Source organism: Artemia franciscana, chromosome 6 (assembly GCF_032884065.1).
Source record: "Artemia franciscana chromosome 6, ASM3288406v1, whole genome shotgun sequence".
NCBI lineage: Eukaryota > Metazoa > Arthropoda > Branchiopoda > Anostraca > Artemiidae > Artemia > Artemia franciscana.
Genome location: NC_088868.1, coordinates 30997249 through 31021162, shown reverse-complemented (window position 1 = coordinate 31021162; position 23914 = coordinate 30997249). Strand labels below are relative to the sequence as shown.

The following is a 23914-nucleotide window of genomic DNA, read 5'->3' as shown; positions in this document are numbered from 1 at the left end:
TAAGGCAAGTGTTGTGTACCAGTATAATTGTATAGGCTAGAATGTAATGATAACTTTTGTTTATGCTTAAATGTTTTGTTAGACTGCACTTAGTTGATGTTAACTAGCCTAGTCCAAACCATCAGCAAGTCCCAAATATCTAACATCTCAGCCAAGATATGTTAGTATGTTAGAGATGTTAAAGAAAAGAAGTTGCTTGAGGATGTCCAGTGTTGTGCCACTAAGATGGTTAGCAACATGAATAAATTTCCATACAAAGAAAGACTACATTGTTTGAAGCTGCCAACGTTAACATACTGATGGAAAAGGGGTGACATTATTTTAACCAAAAAAATCCTCTCTAAGAATACCCTTCTCAGTCTCTTTGCACAGCCCTTGCATTCTGGTACTAGAGGATATTCTTTGAAGCTCTCCATGCAGCATTCCACGAGTAGACATAGAAGCCACTTCTTCAGCCAAAGAATCATCAATATGTGGAACCAGCTCTCTGAAGAAACAGTTTCTGCTACTTCAACTGACATGTTCAATTTCCACCTTGATAAGGACTAGCTCTGCCAGGAGTTCCTTTACAATTGGGAAGCTGCAGAATCCTCCACAAGAGTCTAAAGAGTCTAACACCAAACAAATTCTTTTTCTCTTAGAGCATCACAAGGATGGATAATCCTTATATCACTCCAAGCTGCAATTTAAGGTAAAGAATAGAAACCTGAGCCCATTCTAGATATTTGGCTAAGTTTTTACTTTTACCACAAATAAATAATTCCATGCCTTTTTTGCTCTTTCTAAAGATAATATGAGTTGTCCTGGAAGGGGGTAGCAACCAGAGTTTAGAAATACTACTTCTATAATAGAATGATTGTCCCTATGAATAATCTTTTAGATATTTCTGTCATTGCTCCCTCTATTGGTGTCTTTAATATTTATGTTGACAAGAGTTGGTCTATTAAACTATGAATGACAGAGGGGGATACAATTGAATCCAATGGATCCACATCACCAGTGACTAGCAACTCCATAGGATTTTTCCTTATTTAGCTAGACACTCATCACACAAAAAAGAGACTATCCCTAAGAAATGGATTCAAAAGTTATTCACAAGGTACAAATCCCAAAGGCATTGAATTGTAACAATATGATCCTGTAAGAGTTAAAACTCATAAATAATATTCTAAATGTCATACTTTTTCTTGATATTTATTTTTTCTGTTTCTATTGCTCAGAAGATGTTCTTTTAAATAAGCTATAGATAGAGATGTCATTTTTATTGAGAAAATGAACCAAAATAGCATAGCTTACTCTATTTTTACTTCCTCCCTTGCCACCATGACAAGAGGCCACTCAACAAAGCTGCAACAGGAGCCCTCCAGACATAGAGAGAGGACAAACTTTTACTCAGTATGTGCTGTCCAAACTTGTAACAGTTTTTCCAATGAGACTGTCACTGGTAAATCAATAAATTCTTTCAAAAATACAGATGATTTAGAGTGGAGTAATGTGGAATGGAAGTACCAGCAGGACACCACACCCCATCACACCCACTAATTGTGTCACCCAACACACCCAACAGTGATCTCACACCCAACAGTGAGATGCTCTACACAAGGATGCTTCAGGGGTCAATAAAGAATTTTCCTTGGAAGCAACAATTAAACAATAAAACAGAAAGGACTTCAAGTGATGCATTAATTTTCTGTTAAAATTCTAGTTAATTGACTTCTTGCTATCTCAGAAAAGGTTTAGGTTAGGAAAATGAAATTTTCAGGGATGAATCTACAGACTAAAGTATGTCCAGGGGAGGTATTTTGAAGTGACATCCACTCCTTCTCCCTCTATAGGACCCTGACCTTTGATGACCTTTAAAAATATGTGTTATAAAAGTGAAACCTTGCAAAATAGATCTTCTGCTTAATTGAAGTACAACAAAATTGTTTTCAGCTTCAAAACCTTGCTCAATTCTAGGTAAAATTCTAGTTAATTGACTTGTTGCTATCTTGGAATGAGTTTAGGTTAGGAAAATGAAACTTTCAGGGATGGATCTACAGGCTAAAGTATGTCCTGGGAAGGTATGTTAAAGTACCCATCTCCACTCCTTCTTCCTCTAGAGGGCCCAGAAATTTGCCTAGATGACAGGTCTATACCTATTGAAATTTTGACAAAACAACCTTTTATCTTAATTTTCAGTTACTATTTGCTTTTTCTGTGCCTTTTTCCTGAAAATGCAATCCCTGTTATTTGAGTGGAATTTGGAGCCTTGTCAATGTTTTTTTCAAAATTTTAGGAAATGTAATTGCATATCTTTAAAACCTTATAAAATGGGATTGAGCAAAGTTATGAAGCTGACAACAATTTTGTTGTACTTCAATTCAGCAGAAGATCTACTTTGCAAGGTTTCACTTTTATAACACACATATTTTTAAAGGTCATCAAAGGTCAAGGTCCCCTAGAGGGAGAAGGAGTGGAGTTAGTTGCTTTAAAATACCTTCCCAGGACATAAACTTTAGTCTGTAGATTCATCCCTGAAACTTTCATTTTCCTAACCTAAACTCTTTCTGAGATAACAAGAAGTCAATTAATTAGAATTTTACCCAATTCTATTCTGTAAGGTTTTAAAGATATGCAAATACATTTCCTAAATTTTGAAAAAAAAAAACATTGATATGGCTCAAAATTCTATTCAAACAACAGCAATTGCATTTTTCAGAACTAAAAGCAGAGAAAAAGCAACTAGTAACTGAAAATTAAGGTAAAAGGTTGTTTTGTCAAAATTTCAATAGGTATAGACCTGCCATGTAGGCAAATTTCAGGGCCCTCTAGAGGGAGAAGGAGTGGAGGTGGGTACTTTAAAATACCTTCCTGTGACATACTTTAGCCTGTAGATTCATCTCTGAAAGTTTCATTTTCTTAACCTAAACCCTTTTCAAGATAGCAAGAATTCAATTAACTAGAATTTTACCCAAAATTTTTTTCAGCTTCATAACTTTGCTTAATTCCATTTTATAAGGTTTTAAAGATATACAAATACATTTCCTAAATTTTGAAGAAAAAAACATTAATATGACTCAGAATTCTACTAAAATAACAGGAATTGCATTTTCAGAACTAAACGCAGAGAAAAGGCAACTAGTAACTGAAAATTAAGGTAAAATGTTGTTTCATAAAAATTTCAACCTGTCACGTAGGCAAGTTTCAGGGCCCTCTAGAAGGAGAAGGAGTGGAGGTGGGTACTGAAAGTTTCATTTTCCTAACATAAACCCTTTCCAAAATAGCAAGAAGTCACTTAACTATAATTTTACCAATTTTTTACCAAACGTTGCTAAGTGAGGGGGAAACACATAAGATTAGGCAACGCCTTAGTACCAAATGTATTATCCTAGACAAGGCTCCAGAGGCTAACAACTTTAAACATCCTAATTTGTAAGAATATAAACTTAGTGATTTAACAAAATTGGCTCACACCTTTTCCATTTTATCTTAGAGCATCCAATAGCTGCAATGTGAAAGTTTCTTTGAGAAAGCTTATGAGCAGAACACAAAGATTCTCCAGTAGAAACACAGACTTTTGCAGGCAACACTAAATTAAAACATGAATTTCCTCCAAACTGATTCAACACTTTCACAAAATCAAATAATTTTCGTGTCTTGTTTCTTGAGTGACAAAACAAAGAAGTGGTAAAAAAAAATTAGCATTTTCAAAGCAAACTAGACCAGCAAGGACGTGTATCAAATTAAAAACATAAGATTCTTATGTCAATAATTGACTCTTGCACTTGATCAAGATGATTCAATAACAAGTCTTAGCCTTTAAATAGATGGACTGATCAATAAATTAGTTTAAAATGAAATAAACCTCACTTTTTTGAAAGGTTTTCACATTTCTCCGCCATTTTTAAATTTTTGCTGATGCAAGATTAGATTCTTCTACAAATGTTGAAAGGATTTATTTTAGAACTTCGTTATCAGACAGTTCTCATATGGTTCTACACTGGGGAGGCCGTTCGATCGAAATCGATGGTGTTAAGCAGAGTAACCAAAAAAGTACTATCTTTTGAAAGTTTACAGCGTGTCTTGTATTCTACAAAAACAAACTGTGATATTGTAAATTACTCTTTAGTTTGACATAAAGCAAACTTTTTTTCGAAGTGAACGAGAAAGATTTCTTTGGTTTTATCTTTTCTTGTTCTTGTGTTTTCATACGTTGCTTAGTTGTTCTTTTATAGCGCGTTTACACGGACGAGAATTCCCGTCGCGGACAAAGGAATTCAGGACCACTTGAAAGGATTCCGTTCGTGAATCCGGGTAGAAAAAAAGTCTAGCGACCAGCAAGGATTCCTTTCAGCGAGACCGTTTTTGACCAATTCTGCTTGATGTGTAGGCAAGAAGAACGAGAATATTTACAGTTTTGTTGATTTTGGCCGACAAACAAATAACATGTCAGTAATGAATCATCCCAAAATTACTGATTTAATCTGTTTGGTGCAGGAAAAGCATTGTATTTATGACACTGATCACCAAGACTACAAAAAAACAAAGCTAAAAGACTTGCTTTGGGCTGAGATTTCAGAACAGCTGAATGCTTACACATCCATGCTTACAAAATTTTCAAATTATCTGCCAAAAGAACAAGAATCTTTTCCCACTTTTCCCTCTGTGTGTAAACATAAATCCTGTTTCCGAGACAGGATTCCCGTCAAGTTTTCCTCTCCGTGTAAACGCGCTATTAAAAGCAGCTTTAAAATTTAATTCTTTTCATGTAACTATTGTCCATTTTTTAGAGTTTTGTTTACTATTGAGCTGGACTGCTCCTTACTATAGTTTGTTACACCATGAACTGCTTGATGCAAATACTTTTTTTAAATTTTGAAGAAAAAAACCATTGATATGGCTCAGAATTCTACTGAAATAATAGGAATTGCATTTTCAGAACTAAGGCAGAGAAAAAGCAACTGGTAACTGAAAATTTATAGACGCCGTCGACCTCTTCTCAGAAGAAAGAGTGGTCAGCGTGAAACGGATTTTCCTCAAAAACCATAGCTATTCTTGACACCCAAAGTCCTTTTTCTTTGGTTTTCTGTGCTTCTTCTTTTTTATTTCAGCATTTTATTAAGCACATACGATATTTTTTCTTGTCACTATTTGCAAAAAATTTGACATTTCTTTGTTTTTGAAGAATAAATTAGCTTTATACAGAACAAGTGGTATTTGTCTGGTCAATATTTTTCTCCTTATCAAGTTTGATCTTCTACTTAATTGATCTCATGAATACATTAATGTTTTCATGAAATAACGCTGTGGCTGTGTATTTTTGTGAGAGTAGCGTTACCAAACACGTTGGCGAAAGCCAGGTGAAAAGGATGTGAAGCACGTTCCAAGCCAAGCGCGTTTCACCCGCTTTTCGATATCACTGCGGGAAATGGTCGGCAAAATTTTGCTCAAGATCTGATATGCTACTGAAGGAAAAGAGGGAGCGAGAGCAATTTAGCCGTGTCGGCAGATTTATAATTAAATCTATAATTAAATCTAGGCTCAATTTGAGTTAGTGCAGATCGTAATAAATTTTCAACGTTTATTAAAGTTGAACGGTATTTTGTTTTTATGTAAGTTAATGTAGAAAAGGCTGATTCACATAAATATGTTGTACAAAATGGCAGTAATTTGTTCATTGCCATTTCCGATAGTAGGGGATATTCTGATTTGATTTCTATCCAAAATTCACGCATAGGCACTTGAGAAAATCCGAGTCGCAAGGTAGTATCACTTGTTAATTCGGCAAATTCTTCTTGTGCTTTTAAGTTTAAAAAATTAATTTATTCCATTTCAATTAAAAATGGATTGCAAGTCCATTATTGTGTATCGATATCATTGGGAAAATACCTATGCATGTAAACTTCCATATCCTTCAAATGATTAACTATAATTTTTGTTATAGGAGTATCTTTTTCGAAATATTGTTACTAATTATATACTCGTCAGTAAATGGAAACATTTCGAGCGATCCACTTTCCACTGTGTTCTTCCAAATAAGAATTTTTTTTAACAAAGGCCTCAACCTTATTTTTTAACATAAACATATTAACGCAGACTCCCTACTTTGATAAATTCATATCATTGATTTTATCAAAAATATCTGCCAAATAGCATAGCTTGAGAAGCCACAAATTATCGTGAAAATAATCGGCCAAATTAGAATTCTGCTTTGTTAGAAATATAAGACCTCTTCAATCTCTTGATAGCCACCTAACTTCAGCATGTAGCAATAAGCTTGTATAATCCGAATCCATATAAATGCACAAATTTTTAAACAGTCGACTATTAAGTGCTCGACTTTTAATAAAGTTAATGATTTTGACTGCATCAAAAAACACAGTGTTTATTTCTGGTGCAATTTTTTAACAACAAGTGCCTCTCGGTGAATCATACAATGTGTAAATGTAATATGATCATTTCCAGCTTTAACAAATGCTGTAAAACCAAGATCTTGTCCGGTCATTGCTGCAGCACCGTCCGTGCACACACGAACACAATTTTTCCAGTTTAATCCTTTTTTCTCAAAAAAACTCATTTACTTTTTTTATATATCTTTTCCACGAGTATGACCTTCCAGAGGACGACAAAACAGTATATCTTCATGAATGCTTCCCTCATAAATATATCTTACAAAAAGTAACAACTGTGCCATTTTTGAAATGTCTGTCGACTCGTCCAGTTGTATTGAAATTCTTTTGTCTGAAATTCTTTTTCACACAGTGTCATTTGATAATGGAATTTTACTAATTTCAGCAGCATACTGTTTTCCATGAACAATTTCAGACATTCTTATAGCTGCAAGTAGTAAAAGTTGCTCTCCAATAGTAAAAGGCTTTTTCGTTTTTGCTATCAAATACGAAACTTCATACGATGCCAATAGATGTTTATCATTCAAAGTAACATACTTCTCCAAAGTGCTCTTTTCTTTATTTGATGTTTGCAAAAGACGCTGAAAATATTCTATTGGCTTTTTTGACAACGTTGCATGTTTAGTATTCAAATGTCGTTGCAGTTTTGACGGTTTCATGCTTTCTGCAGCCAAAACTTCTTTGCAAATTAAGCACACTGGTTGTTCTTTATTGTTGTGAGAAGACCATGTGAAGCCATACTGCAAATATGATTCGTCATGTATTCTTTTTTTATTTTGCTAGAAGTCGGATTTGAAGCACTGCAACTTGGTTGTGACGGCGTGGCAGACTTACGCCACGCCGTCAGCCATTTATCCATGATGGTTAAATAATAATAAATAATTAAACAAAATGTAGTTGAACTTAAACGTAATAATTAAAAATACCAACTGAAAATTACACAGTAAATACACACATGTCACTACGAAGACAAGGCTGAGTCCAAACTGAAGTACAAACAGTATGTGTAAGCTGTAAGATGACGCGGCGTCTGTGTACTTATAATCACTAAGTTTTCTTGCAAATACCGACCCCGGCGACCAGACATCAATGTCAAACGTTCAGTTGAAAATCGAGGAGCACGTTGTATTTATTATTTTAAATGCTACTTCCATATTTTCATTTATGGCCCCTACATAACAGTTTTGCATTGCCACTTTTTTCAAAAAAAAAGTTATAATAAAACTACAATAGTATTTTGTATGATTTTTATTGGTATTTATATTTGTAAGTAGTGTGTATACTAATTTAAAAATTTTATTTGTAATGGTTGAAAAGTATCAGATCTTTGCGACCCCCCTTCAGTAGTCTCACGACCCCCCTGGGGGTCGCGACCCACAGTTTAAGAAGCCCTGATGTTTAGTACCGTTTACAGTTCTCTAATACTCAAAGGATGTTGGACCGGATATATTCACCAAAAGCAGGCGGAGAAAGAAGCATTCAAGTTGATTGGGGTGAATGGTATAGAGTCTTCCTATCGCGGTATCTTTGAAGATGGTAGGTTGGCCGTTAACTGAATTACCCTTTTTTCGACGTTCAAAAGATTTCTTTTTAGTATTCCAAATGTATAACGAAGGTACTTCAGTATACAGCAGTTTTTTTTGCAAAAGAATCATTTTGACATAACAAAAAGAAAGCAATTAACGATGTATCTGGTGGATTCTGGGCTCTTTGTTGCACGTTGGACTCTAAAAAATAAACACGTTGACCATTCTGCAAATGTACCGATAAGTGAACAACAGCTGGACTTCGTTCATGTATCGGAAATTAAAGAATTCGCCAAACAGCTTCATTACTGCTTATTTTTTCTTCCAGCCTGATATTGTACGATTTCATCGATATAACTGATTTCGGACAGCAAGCCAAAAACTGCTATGTTTCTGCCTTTGTTGACGTATTTATATATGTATTTGATTGCCTTTACTGAGTTACAGTATTCAACGTTTATGTGAGCTTTAAATGTTTTTGATAATAAAGGTGAGTATGGAACAACTTACTGGTTATCTACTTCGATGCTGGTACCGTTATGCTTTTTTATTATTGCTGTTTTACCACCATCTTCAGTATATCTTCTTCTATATTGTGGGTAACCATCGTTGCCGGTAATTGTGTTGGGTACTAAAAGTCGAGGATATTGCTCTTTGCACCTTCCTTTGGTCATGTATGGTGATTTTTCTTTCATTGCACCGCAAGGTCCATGTATCATGTTTCTTACCACAATATCATATAAGCCCTTATCGATATTTTCATCAGGTACTTCAGTGGAAATCACATCGTCAATTTCATTGTAAGTAATTTTATCATGTAGCTAGATTAAAATATGTGCGTGTGGCAATCCTCGTTTTTGCCATTCCACTGAGTACATCCAGCATCGCACTGACCCAAACACTTTAAGTTTTACTATGTAGTTTATCAGTGATTTCAACTTTTGTCGGAAGACACGGGCCGTAATGTCATGTCTATGAACTGCCGATTGTCCTTGAAGGAAAAGCTGCTATATCTCGTCCGAAGATTGATTACATGTAAATGTAATAAATAAATCTGGACGACCATAGAGACAAACATACGCAATTGCATCTTGAGCATATTCATGCGTTAACCTTCCAACATTAGTGGTATTATCGTCATTTACAACTGCATCTCGCAAATGAATGTATTGTTCAAAGCGGAGTTTGGTCTGATTCAGACGGATAAATAGCAAACGTTCTGATTCAATCTCTCCATACATATAAACGATGTATTTGTGAAAAATTGGGACTATTGGGAAACGATAGTCCTTTCAACGTCAGGATAAATTTCGCAACATGTATTCAATTTCAGGAAAAGTTAAACTTCCTCAACTGGCTGCACCATCAGAGCCATTGAAGACTTTGCTTACTAGAACTACGTGAGAATCTAAGTGTTTTTTGTTAAACATCAGAATATATATCTCATGTTTCCAAATGACGTCATTTGGAGCCCAAATAGAAAATCAAGATCAATTTATGACTACTTTCAAAGTAAAAGGGCAAATTTAACATAGGTCAGGGTCCCTTCTACCATTCTGAGGCGAGAATCATAAATTTTTACAACTCTACTTCATCAATGATAGCAATTTTATTTCTTATAGTATTAATACTTCTTTATTTATTTAAGTCACAAAATGAAAACATTTAAAATATATTTTGTTTTCAGTAAAGCGTAAATTATGATCTGGTCTTGAGAAGGTGTCGTGGCCGTCAGCCCTACTCATGATAGTTTTGGCTCGTTTTGAGATTGACTCGGTTATTTATTGTAATTTTTGGTCGTTTTGGGTTGAATTCATTTACTAATTGTAACTTGTGGCAGTTTTTTGCTTGGAAAATTAATTAAGTTTATTTCTACATTTTTGGCTTATGGAGCTCTTTACAATTTTTTGACATACTTGTTTTGTGGAAAAACTTTTTTAAAAATTAATTTCTGTTTTTTTTATTGATATAGTCTATTTCGGGAAAAAAAATATCTTTTTTTCTATTAAACTCCATAGTTTTCGCTTTGAATATCACTTGAATTTATTTAAGCTCATTTTTGGTTTAAAGAGACTCTTTACTTTTATTTAAAAACTTGTTCCTTATGTTTCCCATTAACAATTACTATCTGTTATATATTATATAGCCCAAATTATACATTTCCCATCAATTCTGTCACTTGCCTTTGTCTTGCCTTGTATTAAGCTGAAAGAAACTAACGAAGAAAACCAACTTATTCTCGAGTTTTACACAGCGTAAACTTGAGTAAAAGGTGTTTAATACAGAAGAAGCAAAATTCCTCTCCTTAAGGAAAATAAAAAACAGACTTCAAATAAAAATCTCAAATTTAGAAAACCTTATTTTCAACGGTGGGATGGGTATTTTCCGGGGGGGGGGGGTATTTTACGTGGGGTGGGGGATAATTTTTCGCAAGGAAAGGTTCCCGGGGGAATGGTAAATGCCGGCCCTCTAATTTTGTATTGTATAATTTAATACGTGTACTTACATGTCATAGCGGCAACACCAAAAGGGTGAAGTTAGGTTAATCATAATGATGTATACTAAAATATGATGAAAATAGAATAATTTAGCAACAAAATTATGGAAACTACAACAGAGAATTGTGGAAAGCGGACCGAACAGAACAAAATATATTAAATATGTAACCTAACCAATTCTGTGTATTAAGTATTTAATTAAAATATACCTGCAAAGCGGTTTATTTCACTGAGACTGCGCTAATTATCTCCGAATGCAAACAAAGAAAAGGGTTTTACTCGGATCAAGAGGTTGAGTGTGATCTCTATAAAACGTAAGTACCTTATTACGCGACGACACATTTTATAAAGTTTGATTAATACCTATTTTTCTTATAAAATTTATTACTCCTTGTACGTATGCAGGTATTCAAGCATGGATCTTACCTATTCTCATTTTCAAGCATGTCTTTACCCACAAATGAGCGCAGTGCACGAGAAACTGCCACACGAACTGCACCCACTTGTCCGGTCGGTCGACCACCATCAACAGATGCATCTACATCAACTTTGTTCATAAAACCCGTAAATTGCAGAGGAAAAAGCAGCTAAAATAAAAACAGTCAATTATGGGGTGAAAAAATTTAATCCTAATATCAAATATTAGTAAAAAAAGAACTGGCAATGACTTTAATAAGAAAGTATTATTTACTGATCCAAAATTAATTTTTATTTCAGTAATTTCGTGAAAAAAAAATCAAGGGTATTCATATCTGAAAAGATATTGCAAATTGAGTCAACAGATAAGGGTAAATGAATAGAAACAAAAAGCACATCAAATCCCGTTGCCAGCCTTATTTTTATCCCTGCTTCCTATGACAAGGTGCCCGAGAAAACAAATTTTGGTTTCCAGCAATTTACGTCGTTGATCAAACATTCAAATTAAACTAACTAAATTAGTCACTTAAATTAATTAGTTAAATCAAAACCTTCATTCAAACTTTTGAAACGGACTGACAACTTTTTTCGAAGTATCATATTGACAGAAATACACAAGACCTTTGATGGCAAAGCCGCATGAAGTTTGGCATCAACTGTGAGCCAAGGGTCGCAATTTCGAAGCAACATTAATGAAAATATCTTTCGGATTGAACACGGACTCTCTAAAGACACATGAAAAGTCTTCGCCATTATCCAGTACAATATCAAACTGAGATCCAAGAACCTCTTTTTAAGGATGCCGGTGAATTGATTAAACAAATACCGCAGACCCACCTAATATTTTAACTGATAGACAGATTTTGGTGTCCCCCCAGCAAAAAAAGGTTGCATCAACATCATCATCATTTTATTTATAGCCCATCACAAAAAAACTGGGCAGAGCCCAGAAAAAGACAGAGTAAAAATGAAGAAAATAAAAACAGAAATGGCCAAAGATGGGAAGACTTCTGACATTCAGTAGAGAAATCACAAATGCGCTTCTCAATAATCCCAGCTGGGTTTACCGATTGATCTTTGCAGAAAAGAGTTACTTGTCCAAGTTGGAAGGTCCATTAAATACTTTGCAAATTTAAAATAAAGGTGATAAGCTTGCTTTCTCTTACCACAATTAAAAAAAGACCAAACTGGAGCAAGAGCAAGTAAATGAGAAACTGTTAGGCTGTTATGTAACTGAGAACGGTGAACTCTACTCAGATACAAAAAGCTTGAAGCCATGGATGCATGCGCAGCCTGGATCTTAGTAGCAAAATTTTTCATAGCCAAGGTTTACAGTTTCTTTCAGGTTTGCTCCAATAGGCATGCCCAGGTGAGTATCGTTTCGGCATCATGCCGAAACCATACAAAGACACAGCTTTTAGCTTAGCTCTGCTGTGAGCTATTCGAGCCCTACTTTGGCTCGAATCAGATGCCTCTTCTGATAGATGTACTCACAATGAAAATTCAGAAGCACACCCCAACCTTCTTCCCCCCCAGGTGTTGCAAATAATTTGAAATCTGGGAAGATTTTACAAGGTCAATGAATTTAAATTCTGGCTAACTTTGGTTGGGATACAACAACCCATTTTGGTGAACGCCTTGATGACTAGAATTTAGTTATTCCCCTATAAGAGAGGTTATTTTCCAGACATCACAAAGTGAAACAAGGATATGACTCCATCTTCCCACCCAGTTGGGTAGAGACCCAAATTTTCCTTCTGGTAGAGACGTTGATGGAAATTATTTAACAGCTCTCCCGCTTCCCATGCTCCTCAGAGAAGATTCAACGAGATCAAAGTCCCAAACGGCACAATTAGGGCACAAGTCTTCACTCCTCGACATCAAACTTGATTCAGATAGATGTTAAGATGTTTGAAGAAGAAGAGATTACGCTGACTGTTCCTCTTCTCTACAGAGTTCAAATCGGCCCTTGAATTCATTTTTCAAATAAGGCAGATTTGGTCACACTAAATAAAAGAAGTGAGGCTATTATAAGTATTTGTCGAAAGGCTTTGACGTAATTTTTAGACACGGATTTCCCTCCCTGCCACAGCTTAACCAGGGTCACCTCCAAAAAGAGACAAGCAAAAAATTTCCAATAATCACTTCAATTTACAGCTTATCTGGGTGGAATAAAACGAGTTTTATATCGTGTTTTGTGTCGCAATTTTGATAGTTAGCTAAAATTCATACTTTTTCTTCTTTGTTTCGTAGTTGTTTCTTTATCTTTGATAGTTTCCTTTTCAAGGTTTACTGATTTCTTAAGTTAATTAAGTATGTTTTGTATTGTTTCTCCTCGACAATATAACTTTTTTGAGTTTTTGTTTTTACTCTTATTCTTTATCCCAAGCAGTTCGTGAATAAGAAACTGTAAATAAGGAGCGACTAGGCCCGGTAACAGCAGGAACTCAATAGATACATAAAACGAATTGTCTTTTATACTGATTCTAAATATATATAATTCTTTAAGTTTAATATTACCCATCAAAAGCTACGAGTCTGAGAATATTTTTCTGTTTATCTAAAAGAGGGGGGCAAGGATAATATCAAACGATCTTAATGAAAATCAGACCTTAGATTCAGCATATCAGAAAACCCTACTATAGAGGTTTCATGCTCTTATCTACAGATATATGGAATTTTGTACTTTTTGCCAAAAGAAAGACCACAGATGCGTTTTTTTTTTCAGGGGTGAGCGTACCAAGCCAATGGTCCTTGAAGATCGGGAGAGAGCTCATTCGAACAGAAATCAGAAGTTCTAAATAATGTTTAAAACTATAAATAAGTAATTAAATAAAAATAAAATAAGTCCCATTTTTTGCAAAGACATCCAGTCAAAATTTTTCAGACAGCCATTTTGTTTATAATGTTTAATAATGTTTAATCATTTTGTTAATAATGTTTAATACTATAAATAAATAATTAAATAAAAAAAAATAAGTCCCCTTTTTTGCAGACATCCAGTCAAAAAATTTCAGACAACCATTTTGTTCAGCATAGTTGAAAGACTCCATAAATATGCATTTGGGGATGACTTGACCATGAGAAACGGGCTGCAAGTTACGCATAACGTCCATTTTTCACATAAAGTTTTTGTTATTGGGAAGTATATGGAATTTACTGATGGGCTGGGAATTTTCAGCAGGAGAGGGGATGAACAACCCCAGGAGGTGGGATGAAAAGGAGATTGAGTTTTAGGGAGTCTCTCCCCCCTTTCGAAAATCAGGGAAATTTTTCTCAGGCGGGTAGTGTTGATGGGTCACATTAAGCTTGATGAAATGCATGTATTTTAAATAATCTTCAATATTTGATTATTTAATATGTTCATTGTTATTAAGATTCTGTTCCTTTTAGTTTCGGTCACTTATGAGGTTTTCGGTTATTTCTTTTCTTATGGGGAAAAAATATTTGGCTTCAATTTTATAAATTTTCAAAGAAGAAATCGTTCAATTCTTGCATGAGTATGTTCCGAACAATATCTTATAATTATTACGTTAAATTGCTCTTTCTAGATTTAAGAAAACTTGTTGCAAAAATAAAAACAAAAAATTGATTAGAAACTCACTTTCATAATTGATTTCCTCACGACAACTGGGATCGAACCAGATCGCTTTTGGCACAATGACAGAGACGCATCTACTAGACTGTCGTGAGGCATTTAAACGTCTGATTTATTCAAATATTGACTTGCTGAATAAACTATAACAGCTGATGTCATTTGAAATAACAATTTTTTTAAAGTAGTGTTTTTTACAATCAAGATCACAAGTTTATCATCAAGTTTTTACCTAAATAAACAAGTTTTAGCAAAGAAATAATTAAAACTAAGACAATTAGAGAAATTTCCATAAACCTTTGTTATTATCATAAGCTTGTATTGACTGAAGTTCTTGAACAGGGAGTTTCCCTAGAGTCGACGTTTAACTCCCCCCCCCCTCTTCGCCTTTGGAAAATACCCCTGTGGAATATATTTGGGTCTTTTCTGTCAAACAGAACACATTAAAGAATTGAAAGAATTATTTGATAAAAACCAGTTTGGCTCTGTGGAATTGGTTGTGATTTGTTTATTTTGAGAGTGAAAAACAACGATCTAAGTATATTTTAATTAAATATTTGATATTAATCTCAGATATTTATTCTCAGGCTCGTAACTTTTGATGGGTAAGACTAAACTTGATGAAACTTATATATTTAAAATCAGTATTAAAATGCGATTCTTTTGATGTAGCTATTGATATCAAAATTCAATTTTTTAGAGTTTTGGTTACTATTGAGCCGGGTCGCTCCTTACTACAGTTCGTTACCACGAACTGTTTGATTTTATAAACTGAAAAGTTATGTGACAACGAACTGTAATTAAGGAGTGAATTAAACTTCTAGTAACAAGTATTTGAGATAAAAATTTTGATAGCAACTTATTATGCAGCTTGTAATAACTAAATGTGAGTGCAGAGCGACCAGGGCTAATAGCAATCGGAAATCTAGAAAAAAGGTGCTTCGATAACACTACATACATCAAATAAATTCTCTTTTAGTTTTATTCCGAATTTATAATTTTCAAGTTTTTCGAGTTTAATCTTTTTTTTTACATTTACTTAAACCAAAAAAAACAAGTTTTTTAAATTAAAGTAAGGAGTAACATTAAAACTTAAAACAAACAGAAATTACTCCGTATATGAAAGGAACTTTTCCTCCTCAACGCTCCGCTGTTTACGCTAAAGTTTGACTCTTTTCAAACAGTTCGTGGTAACGAACTGTAGTAAGGAGCGACCCGGCTCAATAGTAACCAAAACTCTAAAAAATTGAATTTTGATATCAATAGCTACATCAAAAGAATCGCATTTTAATACTGATTTTAAATATATAAGTTTCATCAAGTTTAGTCTTACCCATCAAAAGTTACGTGCCTGAGAAAATTTGCCTGATTTTTGAAAATAGAGGGAAACATCCCCTAAAAGTCGTAGGATCTTAACGAAAATGTCACCATCAGATTCAGCGTATCAGAGAACCCTACTGTAGAAGTTTCAAGCTCCTATCTACAAAAATGTAGAATTTTGTATTTTTTGCCAGAAGACAAATCACGGGTGCGTGTTTATTTGTTTTTTTTTTTTTCCCCAGGGGTCATCGTATCGACCAAGTGGTCCTAGAATCTCGTAAGAGGGCTCATTCTTACGAAAATGAAAAGTCCTAGTGCCCTTTTTAAGTGACCAAAAAAATTGGAGGGCATCTAGGCCCCCTCCCACGCTCATTTTTTTCCCAAAGTCAACGGATCAAAATTTTGAGATAGCCATTTTGTTCAAAATAATCGAAAACCATAATAACTATGTCTTTGGGGATGACTTACTCCCCCACAATCCCTGGGGGAGGGGCTGCAAGTTACAAACTTTGGCCAGTGTTTACATATAGTAATGGTTATTGGGAAGTATACAGACGTTTTCAGGGGGATTTTATTTTGTTTGGGGTGGGGCTGAGGAGAGGGGGCTATGTTGGAGGATCTTTTCTTGGAGGAATCTGTCATGGGGGAAGAAAAATTCAATGAAAAGGGCACAGGATTCTCTAGCATTACTATAAGAAAACAATGAAAAATAAACATGAAAACGTTTTTTTTCAAATGAAAGGAAGAAGTAGCATTGAAACTTAAAACGAACAGAGATTATTACGCATATGAGGGGTTCTAAAAATATTTTAGCATAAAGAGCGAGGTATTTAAGAGGAGATAAATACCTTGCTGTTTATGCTAAAGTATTTTTAGTATATTTTTACTAATAAAAACGTTCGTTAAAAATTAAAAGTTCTAGTTGCCTTTTTAAGTAACCGAAAAATTGGAGGGCAACTAGGCCTCCTTCTCCACCCCTTATTTCTCAAAATCGCCTGATCAAAACTAAGAGAAAGCCATTTAGTCAAAAAAAGAATTAATATACAAATTTCATTTTAATAATTTATGTGCGGAGAGCCAAAACCAAACATGCATTACTTCAAAAACGTTCAGAAATTAAATAAAAAAAAACGAATTTTTTTTAGCTGAAAGTAAGGAGCAACATTAAAACTTAAAACGAACAGGAATTACTCCGTATATGAAATGAGTTGTCCCCTCCGCAATCCCTCGCTCTTTACGCTAAAGTTTGACTCTTTGCCACAATTCTACTTTTTAAAACAATTAAAAGCTTTAGCGTAAAGAGCGAGGGATTGCGGAGGGGACATGTCATTTCATATACGGAGTAATTTCTGTTCGTTTTAAGTTTTAATGTTGCTCCTTACTTTCAGCTAAAAAAAATTAGTTTTTTTTATTTAATTTCTCTTAAAAGAGTCACTTTAAAAAAAAGCGACTTTTTAAAACAGTAAGAAACTTTAGCGTAAAGAGCGGGGCGTTGAGGAGGAAAATCCCCTTTTGTATGTGGAGTAATTTCTGTTCGTTTGAAGTTTTAATGTTGCTCCTTACTTTCATTTAAAAAAACTTTTTGTTTATTTAATTTCTGGACGTTTTTGAATTATTGCATGTTTTGATCTTGGCTCTCCGCAAATAAATAATTAAAACAAAATTTGCATATTAATTAATTGCAATTAATCGGAAGATTTTGAGAAAAAAGGAGCGAGGGAGGAGGTTTAGTTGCCCTCCAATTTTTTGATTACTTAAAAAGGCAACTAGAACTTTTAATTTTCTACTAACGTTTTCATAAGTAAAAAAAAAAATATATAACTTACGAATTAACTTACGTAGCAGACTTCTATATTCGTATGTTTTTATTGCGTATATGAGGGGGCTCACCCTTCGTCGATACCTTGCTCTTTACACCATATCTTAAATTTTGTCCCAATTCCTTAAGAATGACTCCTGAATAACAAAGGCCATAGAATAAATAGTTGAAATTACTAAGAAGACTTTAACATAAAGAGCGACGTATTCTGAGGAGGTAAACCCCTCATATGCATAATAATTTCTGTTCGTTTTAAGTTTTAATGCTGCTCCTCACTTTCAGTAGAAAAAAACTTTTCATGTTTATTTCTTTGTTGTTTTTTAAATAATGCTAGAAAATCCTGCGCCCCCTCAATTGAAAGTCTCTTCCCCCAAGAGCAGTTACTCCATGGAACGAATCTCCCACGTAACCCTCCTCCCCCCCTCAACTCTCCCCCTAAACCAGAAAAATCCCCTGAAAACGTCTGTACACTTCCCAGTAACCATTACTATATGTAAACACAGGTCAAAGTTTGTAACTTTGCAGCCCCTCCCACGGGGATTGCGGAGGAGTAAGTCATCCCCAAAGACATAGTTATTACGTTTTATGACTATGGTGAATAAAATGGTTATCTCAGAATTTTGATCCGGTGACCTTGGGGAAAAAATTAACGTGGGAGGGGGCCTAGGTGCTCTCAAAATTTTTGGTCACTTTAAAAAGGCACTAGAACTTTTAATTTCCGTTAGAATGAACCATTTTGCGACATTCTAGGACCAGTGAGTCGATACGATCGCCCTTAGAAAAAAAAAAAAAAAACAACAAATAAACACGCATCCGTGATTTGTCTTCTGGCAGAAAATGCGAAATTTCACATTTTTGTAGATAGGGGCTTGAAACTTCTGCAACAAGGTTCTCTGAATCGCTGAGCCTGAGCCTGTATGACTTTTAGGGGATGTTTCCCCCTATTTTCTAAAATGAGGCAAATTTTCTCAGGCTCGTAAATTTTGATCGGTGACTATTCTTGATGAAACTAAAATATTTAAAATCAGCATTAAATTGCGATTCTTTTGATGTAACTATTGGTATTAAAATTCAATTTTTTAGAGTTTCGGTTAATATTTAGCCGGGTCGCTCCTTACTACAGTTCGTTACCACGAACTGTTTGATTAGGCAAAAAATTGCCTAATTTTTGGAAATGGGGGAAACACCACCCATGGGAGTCAAGTGATCTTAATGAAAATCATAAATTGAAAAATCCAGAATATTCGACAACCCTATCTAGAAAAATACTGCTTTTTTTTCGGGAAGGACGGTTACAGATGTATTTATTTTCCCATCGGTTACCGTGTGGAACCAAAGATCCTAGAAAATCGGGGGATGGCTCAATCGAAAAGAAATTAAAGTTCTAGTGCCCCATTTAAGCAACCAAAAGAGTTGTTTCACAGCTATATGGTGTTTTCTACCATTCATGGTACCGAACTGCAATTTTGACCCCAAAAGAGCAAAGTTGATATTAATTGATCGAGTTCTTTTTGTGAAATTGGAGGTCCATCAATAGATTATAAAGTAAGATGTTGAGTCCCATAGGGATCCCCCTTGGGACCACTATTGTTTGCGATATATGTAAATGACTTATGCTTAGCACTTGGTGGGCTGCATATTGATGTTGAAAGGGTCCAAATCAAGGGTCAAAGGATCCTAATCAAGCTTTATTGCTGTTTGCGGATGATACATGTCTTACGGTGGCAGCAAGAACAGAAAGTGAACTATTAACTATGACAAGAGATAACATATCAAGGATAGAAAAGTGTATGATGGTTAATCATCTAAAGGTAAATTTTAAGAAATCTCTTTGGGTAATTTTTTTCTAGATCACCCGATTATTATCCTTGGTGAAGGATTTAAATGTCGGATCTTAACGTATTGTGCATGTACCGTCTGTGAAATGTCTTGGAGTAATAGTTGATGAGAATCTTAGTTTCTCAAAATACATACATTATATATCATCTAAAATTGCTTGGAATGTAGGGATTCTCAGAAAGTTGAATTTTTTTTTCCCAGTTAGTATGCTTAGATTGATGTGTTTTTCTATTGTCCATCTTTATTAGGTTTATCGTTGTTCGGTGTGGCCATCTACTTTTCAAACACATTTGAAGTCATTATGTGCTCTCCAAAATTCTGCGATTCGGGTTCTTTTTAATTGTGATAATCGTATATGAGTTAGAGATGGTTAAAAAAAAGTTAATATTTTACCAATTTCGGGTCTTTTTATTTTTATAAGGCTCTATTAATGTTTGAAATCTATATATATATATAAATGAGTTTTCTGTGTGTCTGTGTGTCGAGTGACGTCGTGTTTGTGTGTCGACTGACGTCATGTTTGTCGACTGACGAAATTACAGACCGGGACATCGGGACACAAATGACGACCGGGACACCGGGACATCTATCTTCTATATATATAAAAATAAGTTGTCTGTGTATGTGTGTGTGTCGAGTGACGTCATGTTTGTGTGTCGACTGACGTCATGTTTGTCGACTGACGTCATTATAAGAATTGAGCTGTATGCGTCATGAAGTTGTTTGTCGACTGACGTCATGTTTGTCAATTAATGAAATTACATACTGGGAAACCGGGACACAAATGACGACCGGGACACAGGGAATATAAATGACGATCGGAACACAGGCATTGTTCGAATAGAAATTACAGACCGGGACATAAATGACGACCGGGACACAGGTAATATAAATGACGACCGGGACGCTCAAAGAGAAATTACAAACTGGGACACCGGGACACAAATGACGACCGGGACACAGGGAATATAAATGACGACCGGGACACAGGGACACATCGTTAGAATAATGAGGTATAGATCTGAATATGGATTGTTTTTCCCATGAACAATTATATGTTGCATGTTCAAGAGTCAGTAAACCTGACAATCTATTTATATGCAACATATATATAAATCTATCTCTATTAACAGGTGGGACACAGGGACAAAGCTAAAATGGCGCGTAACTAATATGGCGCGTAACGACTTACGCGCGCGGGGGGCTTGGGGGGCGCGAAGTGCCCCACCAACTAGGTGGTGTGGTGGTGCGAAGCGCCACCCCAACAGCTAGTAGGGAATATAAATGACGACCAGGACACTCAAAGAGAAAGCGACCGGGACACAAGAAATGTTCGATTAGCAATCACCATCAACAAAGCACCGGGACACAAATGACGACTGGGATACATCTATCTATCTATATATATAAAAATAAGTTGTCTATGTGTCTTGTCATGTTTGTGTGTCGACTGACGTCATGTTTGTCGACTGACGAAATTACAGACCGGGACATCGGGAGACAAATGAGGACCCGGACACCAGGACATAGGGAATATGTATGACGACCAGGACACTCAAAAAGAAAGCGACCAGGACACAAGGAATGTTCGACTAGCAATCACCATCAACAAAGCACCGGTACACAAATGACGACCGGAACACATCTATCTATCTATATATATAAAAATAAGTTGTCTGTGTGTCTGTCGAGTGACGTCATGTTTGTGTGTCGACTGACGTCATGTCTGTCGACTGATGAAATTACAGACCGGGACATCGGGACACAAATGACGACCAGGACACTGAAACATAGGGAACATAAATGACGACCGGGACACTAAAAGAGAAATCGACCGGGACACAAGGAATGTTCGATTAGCAGTCACCATCAACAAAGCACCGGGAAACAAATGACGACCGGGACACAGGGAATATAAATGACGACCAGGACACTCAAAGAGAAATTACAGCCCGGGACACCAGAACACAAATGACGACCGGGACAAAAATGACGACTGGGACACAGGGAATATAAATGACGACCGCGACACTCAAAGAGAAGTTACAGACTGGGACACCGGGACACAAATGACGGTCGGGACACAGGGAAAAAACAACAACGGGGACACTGGGGGGCACAGGAGAATATATAAATGACGACGGGGACACAGGGAATGTTCAATTAGCAATCACCATCAACAAAGCCCAAGTCGATCATTACAATAATGAGGTATAGATCTGAATACAGATTGTTTTTCCCATGGACAATTATATGTTGCATGTTCAAGAGTCAGTAAACCTGACAATCTATTTATATGCACAGACAATGGGACAGCCAAGAATTTTGTATATTAGCAAGTTTTACGTAGTTTAATATATATATATATATATATATATATATATATATATATATATATATATATATATATATATATATACTAGCTGTTGGGGTGGCGCTTCGCGCCACCCCAACACCTAGTTGGTGGGGGCGCTTCGCGCCCCCCCCAAGCCCCCCCGCGCGCGTAAGTCGTTACGCGCCATAATAGTTACGCGCCATTGTAGTTGTGTCCCTATGTCCCACCTGTGAATATAGATAGATATATATATATGGTTTTAACTACGTAAAACTTGCGAATATACAACATTCTTTGCTGTCCCATTGTCTTTGCATATAAATAGATTGTCAGGTTTACCGACTCTTGAACATGCAACATATAATGGTCCATGGGAAAACAATCTGTATTCAGATCTATACCTCATGATTCTAATGATTGCCCTTGAGCTTTGTTGATGGTGATTGCTAATCGACCATTCCCTGTCCCGGTGTCCCGGTCGTCATTTACATCCCCCTGTTTCCCCCGGTGTCCCCGTTGTAGTTGTGTCCCTGTGTCCCGGTCGTCATTTATATTCCTTATTTTTTTCTTTTTTAGTTCTTTTAGTTTTTACCTTTTTTAGTTTTTTTTTAGTTTTTAGTTTTTTTAGTTTTTTACCTTTTTTTAGTTTTTTTAGTTTTTTTAGTTTTTTAGCTTTTTTATTTTTTTTATTAGTTTTTATTTTTTTTGTAGTTTTTGCCTTTTTTTTAGTTTTTTTAGTTTTTTAGCTTTTTTATTAGTTTTTAGTTTTTTTTGTAGTTTTTGCCTTTTTTTAGTTTATTTAGTTTTTTAGCTTTTTTATTTTTTTTATTAGTTTTTAGTTTTTTTTGTAGTTTTTGCCTTTTTTTAGTTTTTTCAGTTTTGACGTCACCTGATCCAGTTTTTTCAGGTGACGTCACCTGATCCACGATCCACAGATCCACAGACAACTTATTTTTATATATATAGATAGTTTTTTTTTTTTACTTATGTCCTGGTCGTCATTTATACTCCCTGTGTCCCGGTGCTTTGTTGATTGCTAATCGAACATTCCTTTTGTCCTGGTCGCTTTCTCTTTGAGTGTCGTCATTTATTAGTTTTTTCCTTTTTTTTTTAGTTTTTTATTGGTTTTTACCTTTATTTTAGCTTATTTTTCAGTTTTTTCCTTTTTTTTTAGTTTTTTTTTATTTTTTATTTTTTTTAGTTTTTTACCTTTTTTTAGTTTTTTTAGTTTTTTTAGTTTTTTAGCTTTTTTACTTTTTTTATTAGTTTTTAGTTTTTTTTTGTAGTTTTTGCCTTTTTTTAGTTTTTTCAGTTTTTTTTTTAGTTTTTTATTGGTTTTTACCTTTATAGTTTTTTTAGTTTTTTAGCTTTTTTATTTTTTTTATTAGTTTTTAGTTTTTTTTGTAGTTTTTGCCTTTTTTTAGTTTTTTCAGTTTTGACGTCACCTAATCCAGTTTTTTCAGGTGACGTCACCTGATCCATCCATCCACACATCCATCCATCCATCCACAGACAGACAACTTATTTTTATATATATAGATATATATTCACACGTGGGACACAGGAACACAACTACAATGGCGCGTAATTAATATGGCACGTAACGACTTACGCGCGCGGGGGGGGGGGGGGCTTGGGGGGCGTGAAGCGCCCCCACCAACTAGGCGTTGGGGAATACATATTAGAAAATGAAAGTTGAATACAGAAGATGAATACATATAGAAAAGTAGAAAGAACAGATCTCACAGAATAGCTCTATACCACTCTTTCATTTGGTGTTCCATCGCATCTTTCTCTTTCAACCAAGTCTTCCTGAATTTGCACATTCCCATGATAATTCATACTGGAACGTATGATATTATGATAAAAAGAACATTGATCATGATCCTGATGATATTAGGAACAGCTTGTGGTCCTCTAACTTCTTCATTGTTTATGTCATATAATACCTCAAGATACGACAACTGGACTCCAGTCAATGTCCCCAAGCCCTTTCTATTAAATTAAACAAATTTTAATGCAAAAAGTCTCGACGCTTTGTTTGACTTTTTTTATTATACGGGAAATAAAGCGGAAAATTGACCATAATTATGCAGTGATCAGTTGAATCATTGGGATTGACATACCTATTAACGGCGCTGTAAGATGAAAAATATTATCCATTAGTGAAAAT

At 35.1% G+C, this 23914-nt stretch overlaps 1 protein-coding gene and 1 long non-coding RNA gene across 3 annotated transcripts in view; both read right to left on the bottom strand.

The window, feature by feature from the left end:
- The window catches only part of LOC136028308 (lysine--tRNA ligase-like), a 58463-nt gene extending 44005 nt beyond the window's left edge, over positions 1-14458 (bottom strand). The window contains exons 1-2 of one of the 2 annotated variants that reach the window (XM_065706069.1): positions 14438-14458; positions 10843-11003 (exon numbers count right to left, since the gene is read on the bottom strand). In XM_065706069.1, the coding sequence (XP_065562141.1) occupies positions 10843-11003; positions 14438-14443 (167 nt within the window). In that variant the 5' untranslated portion in view covers positions 14444-14458. Of the gene's footprint in view, positions 1-3852; positions 3957-10842; positions 11004-14437 lie in introns of those variants that run through there. The other variant, XM_065706070.1, reaches the window with a different exon arrangement.
- Positions 1-23276, bottom strand: part of LOC136028310 (uncharacterized) — a 232305-nt gene extending 209029 nt beyond the window's left edge. The window contains exon 1 of the long non-coding RNA XR_010617807.1: positions 22334-23276. This is a non-coding gene — a long non-coding RNA (uncharacterized LOC136028310). The remainder of the gene's footprint in view (positions 1-22333) is intronic.
- Positions 23277-23914: the final 638 nt, after the last annotated feature.